General features: G+C 21.5%; 1 protein-coding gene across 6 annotated transcripts; it reads right to left on the reverse strand.

Moving 5' to 3' along the window:
* Window positions 1–206: 206 nt before the first annotated feature.
* LOC411854 (heat shock factor protein) lies at window positions 207–10,212 on the reverse strand. 6 transcript variants are annotated; one of them, XM_026443401.1, is made up of 12 exons: window positions 9,969–10,212; window positions 8,695–8,803; window positions 8,286–8,410; window positions 7,873–8,208; window positions 7,725–7,807; window positions 7,469–7,657; window positions 6,811–6,873; window positions 4,964–5,509; window positions 3,744–3,849; window positions 3,589–3,682; window positions 3,272–3,516; window positions 571–584 (listed from the first exon to the last, which is right to left on the reverse strand). In XM_026443401.1, the coding sequence occupies exons 1-11, from the start codon at window positions 10,071–10,073 to the stop codon at window positions 3,287–3,289; spliced, it is 1,986 nt and encodes a 661-aa protein (XP_026299186.1). In that variant the 5' UTR covers window positions 10,074–10,212; the 3' UTR covers window positions 571–584; window positions 3,272–3,286. The 6 variants fall into 6 exon arrangements, with proteins under 6 accessions (XP_026299184.1, XP_026299187.1, XP_026299188.1 ...); XM_026443399.1 differs by lacking the exon at window positions 6,811–6,873 and having other exon boundaries at window positions 207–584; window positions 4,964–5,578; XM_026443402.1 differs by lacking the exon at window positions 6,811–6,873 and having other exon boundaries at window positions 436–584; window positions 4,976–5,578.
* Window positions 10,213–11,419: the final 1,207 nt, after the last annotated feature.

Below are 11,419 nucleotides of genomic sequence, written 5' to 3' on the forward strand. Positions count from 1 at the left end.
CACACATTAGTTTTTTTTTAGATATATATAGATTTCTATATACATATATTTGTACGTTTTGACGTACATATTGCTCAATATAGAATTAATTTATTTATATTCTAATACTGTGCATTACACACACTATATAAAAAAATGTTATTTTTCGCGTGACGAACATTTTTAAGAAATATTCTATGTCTCTTTATCAATGCAACAATTCTGCGTGATTATATACAAAACAATGAAAATGGAAGTTTATAATATTTTCTCAATATATATATATGATGCGCGCATTTTCACTTCTTTATTCCTTTATTGTTTTTGTATGTCATATATTTTTTTAATAAGTTCATGAAATACGTTTTTATCCGCATAGTTTATTAATATGAAGGTAAATTGTTTTTTTCAATCTCTAGATTTGTATCATTTGGTTCTTTATCTTGTTTACTTTCTTCTTCAAGGAATTTTAAGCACTTTAATTGTTTCTATAATCCCCTTCATATACTAAACTTGTTACAGGATTAATTAGCATCTTATATGCTAATTATAACGAAGATATTACCAATAAGGTAATTACAAATCCAGCAGTCTTTCTTCCAAAGCTAAAATAAAAAAACAATTATATATATTTGTTAATAAAAAATATAGAAATCTATAGATTTTAGTAGCAACTTTTCGTGTATAATGAACAAATGCTCTTCAATTTTCTTTATCCAAATTTATATTTATATTTTTAATTAAAAATATTCTTAATTAAAAATTCTAATAGCATACTTGAAAGAACAAAAAGAAATTTCGAGATTAAATATTTTAATACATATTTTCTATATATAAAATTTTATATAAAATATAACTGATTGAATGATGAATTTATGAATTGAACAATATTTAATAATACTTATAATGCAATAAAAATATCAATAATTTTTCCTATTCATTTTCTAATTGTAAAAGATATAGATAATTTATAATTATGCTTTTGATTAATTTTAATCTAATAAAAAATATACTTTTTTTAAATAATTAGATTTATATTCTTTTAAAATAATTAGATAAAATATAATGAAATGTTCAATTGTTGCAAAATAATTAGCTGAAAATATATGGAACTAATTTTGTTAGCTAATGCAGCAATTCATTTATAAAAAAAAAAATAATAAAAATATAATTAATGCGTATTTTCGTTTCGAAATTCGAAAAAATTTTTCAATAAATTTAACATGGAATAAATTAGAATTTTATTTAATTTCAATTTAAAGTAAATATTTTATTTATTTTATGTATTCGTACTTTTTGATAATCCATAATAATTTTTAAATAATTAACTTGTAGATCAAATAAAATGATTATAAAATAATTTTTAGATTTTGAAATAAGAAATTTATCAGTATATAAATTACTATATATAGATTTAGGTAATACAAAAAATAATGAAGACATTTGGATATTTATTTTAGAAATATTTGTTGTATATATTTATAAACAAATCAATTATAATCAGTTTTATTCATATATTTGCTAACACAAAGAAATATATTATAATTATATTCAATATTTATGAATTTGCATAAAAAACAAAATTTTTTCAATTATATATTTTTTAATATAAAAAATAAAATATATTATATATATTGTTATACTTTTTATTATAGTAAGTACACATATGATAACTATTCATTTCAAATATCTATTTGCAATATTTTTTTCTGTAATTTAAAAAATCAAAATAGTAAAATACTTATAATTTAACATAATTACATAGGGTTTAATGTAACAATTCATTTATGAATTGTTGTACTATTATCAAAACTTAATATATTTTACAAACGTAGAAAAAGAATAAATATTTATATACAATGAATCATTATTTACAAATAAATATTAATTATCATTTTAAAAAAATGTTAACATACAGATTTTTTATTATAAAAATATAAAATTCGCTTTGGTATTCTCATTCTTTTCTTGTACACTATACCTTGATCTACAAGAACAAAGAGCACTTCAATGTAATTCTTATTTAAATTCAATATGTATACATGCAATTATTCTTCCTTATTGAAAGAATTTAGTACAAAAAATACGAATTTCGTATATATTGTTTTTTTAAATTAATGATATGGATGGAATCTATAATAAATAATTAATATTAGTATAAATAATAAAATCAAAAATTAAATAGAAATTACAGATGACAAAAATACGCAGAAATCTAAATGGTGTATTTAATAATTTTAAATTTTTGTTGCATTTCTGCAATTTTTGTTTTGAGTTTCGTTAAAAAAAAATTGCATAACAAATACGTAAAATTACAATAGTTCTTTAATATATAATATAGAAACTTCAAATTTGCATTGTATAATTGATAAGAAACGTTAGTCACTATAATGTGATTCCGTGTCTTTGAATTTTGTGTGTGTGTGTGTATGTGTGTGTACACACATAGATAAAAAAAAGGAAAAAAATATTTTGATGAAATATATATCGATAAGGATTTTTTTGTTTCATTTTCACCATTATCTTATATTATATTATGATTTATAATATGTGCCATGAATAAAATAGAGTATAACATTAAAAAAGTAAGAAAAAGTAAGAATCAAATTTTATCATCTTTTATATGTGTATATAGCAGCAAATCCAAAAGATTTTATGTGCTCCAGTAATTTTTAATCATTTATTGTCCTCCATAAACCGATGAGATCATTAATTGATCGAGACTGCATTTTCTTCAAGTATAGGTACTTTTGTTTGTACATTACAAGCACGTTGCTTATTTGGTCATTAAAATACACCGAAAGTGACAAAGAGTGAGAATGAAAGCGAGAGCGAGAGTGAGAGAGCAGAGAGAGAGAGAGAGAGAGAGAGAGAGAGAGAGAGAGAGAGAGAGAGAGAGAGAGAGAGAGAATGCTCGTGACGATCCATCGAGACTAAAAAATACTGAAACCAAAGCATTGGACGCAACAATGATCTGAACCTGCAAAAAAATCTATCCTAAGACAATTTCTTTTTTGAAAAGAAATTGAATCTCGCAGAAGAAATCTGCACGGAAAAATTCGATATTTATTTTAGCGAGGATGCATTAAGTGACCAACTACTTGAAACATATATACACAAGTTTTTTAATATAATTTTGGATCAATATACAACAAAAAACTGTATATTCTAATGCGTGAACAATCATTTTACATGATAACAAAAGTATTTCTTTTTTTTTTTTTTCAAATGAAATGATTGCTTATTAAATATGAAAAAAATTTATTGATTAATAGATCATTGTGAAACTTACCATAAGAATAAGACTTTATGATGAAGAGTTTACATCATTTGTTAAGGAATTGAGAAGTGAAACTTTGTTATCTTCCAAATCGAGAGGATCCGAGGTATAAAGACTGGTCGTAGCTGTATCACCTGCCGTGCTAGTTACAGGAGATGTGGCATTCAAGAAAATGTCATCGTCGAAATCTAATAAATTTGAAGTAGGATTATATGCCATAAGTTCACCACCACTTGTTCCACTAATATTTTCTGCAACTATAAATAAATTAAAAATATTTAGTTTTTTAATAATATTTAAATAATTGTAACTACAATTGGAAATTTTACCATTAGCATGATCATCTTCCTCTTTCTCAGAATGTGGATTTAATTCTGGATTAACTGGCATACCAAACGACATTGGATCATCCGCTCCAAATAACTGCAAATGCATATTAATTAATAAACAAAAAATTTTTTATTTTATTTATTAAATTACTTACACCAAGAAGTGTATTTGCATCAATACTGTAACCCTCGCTACGTAAGATTTCACGAAGATTGTCCAATTCCGTTTGCATTGTTTCGAGATGATTATCCATTTCCTCCCTATACAGAATTATTTAAAGTAGATCAAAATGTATAAACATATTAAAGTCCATACTTTGTGAATCAAAAAGGAAAACGTTGTAAATCCTTTCAATATTCATCCTGAAATGTACAATCTTTCTATATGTTTGAATGACTCCATAAGCAGATTTTTAATTTAATTAATTAAATTAATTAATATTTTTTATTTCTCTTTTTTGTTAAGTTAAAAAAATATTTGGCTGAATAAAGTAATAAAATAGAATATTTATTCAATAATTTTAAAATAAAAATTAATGATTTTTTTTTATAATTGCTACTTATGCAATCAAATCAAAGAAATTTATAAGAAAGAGATTGAGTATTTATTTCAATATTATTTTGCAATATTAATAAAATATTGGCATTTTTGCAGTGCACGACTTCCAAAACATTTTATATTAAGTTTAAATTAATAATTTATATTGAGAAATATTCAAACCAAATTGACCTTTAGAAATCAAAAAATAAAATGAACAACTAATAAAACAATTATGTTATAAACTAAATGAGAATCTAACAATCGTAACACTACAATTACCAAATATATCATAAATATATAAAAGATAAAAATAATTTCATGTAATATATCTCAAAAATGTAATTTATAATTTCAATAATTTAGAAAGAAGATTATTTTGAACAAAATAAATTATATATATATATATGTATAATATATATAATTTATATGAATTCATTTTCATTACTTTTAATTAAAAATCAAATTTTTTTGAGAAACTGAATATTAGATTTTTATGGTTCTCTTTAAATTAAATAGAAGTATTAAAATTGATAAGAAAAGAAATTATAATAATTTGGAATATATATGAGAAAAATGATACCAAGAATCCTCTATTCTTCAGATTTTATGGAATATCGTGAAATCCCTAAAGATCATAGGCAACCATTTAGAGATCTAATAAAAAGTCATCAAATTATTATTAGTAGAATGTTATAAATTGAAACCTTTCTGATTTTAATGCGAATAGAGATAAATTGGCTCCCACCTCTGTTTTTTGATTAAGAAGTTCCACTATAGATAAGTGGAAGTGTGCAGCATTCAACATTTTTTTTACCCATGGTCTGTTGAACTTACATTGAACCTAACCTGTAAGCAGCGTCACACATGCCAGAAGAAATGACACAACTTAGAGATAAATTTTTTGAATTGCTTGTGCTTGCTCCATTGCAGTTGTCTTTTTCTTGTTCCAAACATTTCTCAGCACCATTTGTATAGGAATTTCTTCTATTATTCTGTTCATTGTTATCATCTATTTTGTTTAGTTGATCAAATGTAGTGTCATTTTCACTAGTTTCAGAATTGCCATTATTTTCACTAAAGTCATTTTCATTACTTTCATTTTCAATATCTTCGTTGATGATTTCTGGCACTATCAAAATGTCCTCAAGTTTCACTAAGGTTGGATCATTTTCTTGAATATCTTCCTCCAAGTCTGTTGGAGTTTCTATATCGAGCTCATGTTCTGTTTCAGTGGTTTTACTCATATTAGCTGCCATTGCTGCGAGTTTTGAACTACGTACAGTTGCCATAGGTACTGGTTTAGAGACTGGTTTATTTTCCAACAAAGCGATCGTCACTGATGAATCCTCTAATGGCATTTCAAGCATATGTGTTTCTTCCCTAGAAAAGTGAGATAAGCAGTTGCCAATCTTCGTTCTTGAGTTTTTAAAATCGTTGCTGTGCCATAATCTGTTTTTGAACACATTTTTGACTACAATTCTGAATGATGGAAGTATTGCAAGAGCATACACAGATGAATTTAAAGCATTATTACAAGAACATGCTTCTAAGTAGGCAATAAATTATAATTATAATATTAGTCAAATTGTAATACTTCTTTTATAATAGAAATCTACATAATGAAAAACAGAACATAGTATTATACTAAAGTGATGTATATATATATAAAATATATATAAATAAGAAAGTTAAAGAATTATTATTTTTTTAACTTGATAATATTAAATGTATTCATTCTTTATTTTATTTATAAAAATTATTTCTATTATTTAAAAGAAAAGTAAATATTTAATGGTCAATTTAGTTTGATTTCTTTTTAAAACTGCTTATTATAAAAAATTAATACTACGATTTAAATACTATGTATATATATATATATATAAAGAATTATATTTATTATTTGTATTATATAAAATATAAATAACCTATTAGATATATATATTACTAAATTTAAAAAAAAAAACACAATCATGCATGGAATAAATTTAAAATATGCAATTATAAACATATCTCTTATTTTAAGTATGCTATAGAAAAGTATATAAATAAGAGCAATTTTTCATGCATATACATACATACATATATATATATATATATATATATATATATATATATATGTATATGTATATATATAAAAATTTGGATGATAATAAAAATGAATTTCACAATATCTTATATGTAATAAAATAAATTAACTTTTATCATCAATTTAATAGAATAATAATTATTACATCAGCAAGTGTACTCAGAGGCATAAGTAAAAATATAAGTAAAATAATGACATTAATATGAAATGATAGCTAGTGATAAAATTTTTAATAAATTAAATTGAATTAAATACAAATAATTTAACCAAGGATTAACAAGACTTCTCTCATGAAAATAACAAACTACTAAAATAATATTTTCCAAGCTTTAACTTTCTTTAAATTTATTTTAAAGAATTATAATTAATATAAAATTAAAAAAAGCAACTACTGATAGTTGAAAGATTGGCAGACTAAAAGAAGATCATTTTAGTATCAACTTTTTATAAGAAATGCTTTCAAAAAAGAATATTATCGCAATATTGCCGAATGTTCATGCAAAAAATGAAACTAAGCAAAATTGCGATATTATAAAATAATTTCTAGAAGTATAAACACCAACACCAAAAATGACAACAAGAGAAAAATGTTAACCTCGGTTCCTCTCCATTCTCCGTTGATGGGATCAAAATTTTGACCGGCACCTTGTTTTTCCTCCTGGCAATATTTAAATTGCAATAATATAAGTAATAATTGAGAATGAATTAATCTTATGAATTAAAAGAAAAAAGAAGTCTTTTGCAAATTAAATTTTTCTTCTGTTTTAAGTAGCTGTAATTAAATTATGATATATGATCATGCAATTTAATTTTTATATAAAATATATAATGAGTGAATCTACTATAATGATACAATTTAAAAGTTCAAAATTTATGCCCCTGTGTCTTTCATCAAAATAAATAGAATATAAATCTTAATTGATTAAAATCTTAATTGATTAATTGATTAAAATATTATTTAATACATTCCATGCATGGAAAATAATTGGAATGTGTAAAAAAAAAAAATATATATATATTATAATTTGTCTTTTTTATCAGTTCTCTAATCTTAGAAAAAAATATAAATAAATTTGAATTACAAAAATATTTTTTTATAGAATTATTAACATTTCTTTGTGTTTATCATGCAAAACTCCATCTTATAATTTTAAAATTGAAAAATCGTATATAACATACGTATACGTCACTTTTATCAACAAGAAAATCTATAATTAGAACATACAATAATATGATAATTTTATTTAACTTACTTTTTTTTACCCTTACATCCGCGTTTCTTTTTTGCTTCAATTTCTTGTGCATTAATAAGTTGTATATCATCTTGCAATTGAACAGAATCATCAACCAAATGAATTGTTTCCATATTATTATCTTCCATTATTAATGTATTATTATGCTCTGGACTTTCAATAGCTGGATTTGGATGTCCTTCGAGCATTCTAAATACAAAAGAAAATAATAATTATGAATAAAAAAAATAAATTTATAATATTGCAAATTACATACTCTGCAACAATATATTCTGAATCCAGATCTGGTTCTGATGCATCAAGCTCATGAATAACAGGTCCTGCGGGAGATGCTTGTGACTAAAAATACAAAAATAATTACAAAATAATAAATTATGAAAAATATATGGAACATATATAATTACCTTGGATAATTTTGCTTGTTTGTTACGTTGACGGCTAGAGTCATCAATCATTAATGGATATCTTCTCTTAACAGAAAGACCACCATTTCTTGAAGGTTGTACTAAAGTAACTAGAAAATGTATAAGTTTATTGACAATTTGTTGTTGTTTAAGATGCTTTTGTCTAAGCATTGCTAATTCTCTCCACAATGCTTCATTTTCTCTTTTCATAGCTCCAAGTCGTGAATCTAAATGTTCTTGACGACCTCTCATACTTCTAACTTCAGTAAGCATTTTATTCATTAATTCTGGCTTAATAGGAGTAAGTGTTGGATCTTGTCCTTTGCTGGATGCAATCTAAAAATTATTATAAAATATTTCTATATGATGTGTATAAAAATTTTTAATAAAATTTATAATATAAAAATACTTACTTTTCTTTTAATATGTTCTACTAAATATGGATGACCTTTACAAAAAAACTGATGTGCAAATTCCATTTCATCTCTGTCACATTTTAAACCACCAAGTTCAACAGAAACTTTCTTATGAAAACCATCTAGAATTTTTATACATATATATATATATATATATATATATATATATATATATATATATATATATATATATATATAGTATAATATAATAATAATAATAATAAATAAAATATTATAGATAATAATATATATTATATTATTATTATATATTATATATTATTATATACTATTTATATATATTTATATATATATTTATTATATATATTTACATATATATTTATTTATTATATATAAATATATAAATATACACATATATATACATGAAATATTATATATTACTACATACACATATTCAATTGTCTGACAAAGCTGGCCATATTATTATGTTTATAATAATGTGGTAATAATTCCCTAGCAAATTGTGCCTGATTTCTGATGAAAAAACTCCGTCCATTCTAAAATAAATAAATATTACATAATTTTTTTTAATATAAAAATATAAATAATAAGTATTATAAATATAATTAATAAATTATATTATATATATGTATAATATATATATTATACACATAACCTGCATTAATGTATAAATAATAAAATGAAACAACATTTGCATAAAAATAAATTATATCATTAAAATTAAAGTAATATAATAAAAAAAAAGACAATCATCTAAAATCAAATTTTATATGTATTTTTTTACTTTTATTATTAAAATATCTTTATTTTATATATATATATATATATATAATATACATAAAATATACATATATAATAAATATTTATTAATAAATTTATATTAAATAAATATATTTTTATTATTGCACTTTAAATATAATAGAATTAATATATAAGAAATATTGTATTTAAAATATAAAAAAAATTATTACTAAATTAACATATTAATAAAAATATTTAAATATTATTTATTGAAATTTATAAAAAATATTTAATTTAAATTATTTTAAAATATATATATTACATAAAGCCTAAAAAAAAATAATGCATAATATTTAACAAAATAAAATTTAATACAAAAATAAATATTTAAAATACATTTATTAAATATTAATATTAAATTTAACATTTTGCTTATTCATTTCATAGAAATCATTCATGTTACACAATTTATGCAATTTATGTATTATGCATGTATGAATTTTACCAAAATAATTATAATAATTATAAATAATTTTAATTGTAATTATTTTTTTTAATTTTAATATTTATTTAAATTTTATTTTACACGATTTATACATTTTATTATTACAAAAGTTTAAAAATTTTCAGAGTATATATAATTTATTTAAAATGAATTTTCGATATTCAATAAAAAAAATTTTAATTTATTGAAATAATATAACATATATAATCATACGAAGTACGAAATAAATTACAATAATGTCGGGTGCATACGAAATATAGGTTGTGTACGTAAAAATGTACATTGCGGAGGTCAACGTTTAACTTACGTTCAACTCGTTATACTTATAAGACATTATCATTACAAATAAATAATCATTTTAAGAATAAATAACAAATTATACATTAAAACTGTTTATGCATATTGTACATAAAAATTAAGAAATCATAAGCGAATAACAAAATAAAAGTACTTACAGGTGACCAACAAATAAGGTCGTCAGTTTCAGGATCTTCGACCAACTTCCAAAGCTTGGCAAGGAACGCTGGTACGCTTGTACCTAATTCTGGGATAGTATGCATTTCAGTGTTAATACGTTAATTTCGATATGTAATAATTAATTAGTTTTTGATCTTGATCTATCACGAAAAAATCTTCACATCTCACGACAATGGCTGACCGCTGACGATGTTATTCTGCTAGTTGTACTTACAGGTGGGGAAAGAGGGGGAAATATTTTAATGGAGGAAAATGTTCGCTTTTCATTTCAGATTACAACGCCACATATTGTCAATGTTGAACAAACGCTATTGGTGTTTTCTCTTAGAGCTTGGATTTAGCCATTAAACGAGCTTAAATTCTGTACATGATTTACTAATTTTAAATGAAAATAGGCTTTAAGATAATCTTTAAATAAAGTATTTAAAATATAAAAGATAAAAATAGAATTCTAAATATTAGCGCGTAAATTTAAAATCAATTTTTTTCTTTTCAAATATAAAATTATAGGTTAAATAAAAGTAGTAAACATTAAAACATAAAATTACTTTCAAGATATTTTTATTCATTTTTACATAAAAATTATTAATACTGTCTATACATATCTTTTAATATGTAACCTCATTAATATTTTTCACAATATAAATATGTTTTCACAATATAAAAAATTTAAGAAAAAGATTATAATTCTCTTATAAAAAAAAAATACATTTAATATAACAACACATTTAAAACATTTAATATATTAATAACTTATATTAATACTATATTATATAATTTAATATTAATGTAATATATTATTAATATATTAGCAATTTAAAAATTTTAACAATGCAATGGATAACATATCTGTAATATATAGAATGTTAAAAAAAAAAGATTCAAAATGGGCTTATAGTATTTAATAAGAAAAGTAAAAAAATATTTAATGTAGAATTATTTGATCATTTTACAATCAATATTTTCGACATAAAATCGATTTTTATTATCGAACGAAACATTTAATATCATGAATGAGTTCTTTTGCAATATACTGAATATAAATAAAAATTAATTCAACAGAATATTAATTCAAGGTTTTCAATATAATTATTACCAATATTATTAATATATGTACTATAAGCTTTTAAAATTTTGGATCTTTTAACATTATATATTAATAGATTAATATAAATGCATAAAATCATACATCTTTTTCATTAAATTAATTCATAACATTAATATAAAATTATAATAATGTAGTATTCAAAAATTCAACTTAATAAATACTATATAAAATATATACAAAATATATATAACATATATAGTAAACACATATATAAACATATATAAAAAATGAGAATCTAATTGTTGTAAAATATTTATAAAATTATAATATCATAAAATAACTAGATTATAAATAAAATTGAATAAATATTATAATATATAT

The sequence above is a fragment of the Apis mellifera genome, linkage group LG10 (genome assembly GCF_003254395.2).
Source record: "Apis mellifera strain DH4 linkage group LG10, Amel_HAv3.1, whole genome shotgun sequence".
In the NCBI taxonomy this organism is placed as follows: domain Eukaryota; kingdom Metazoa; phylum Arthropoda; class Insecta; order Hymenoptera; family Apidae; genus Apis; species Apis mellifera.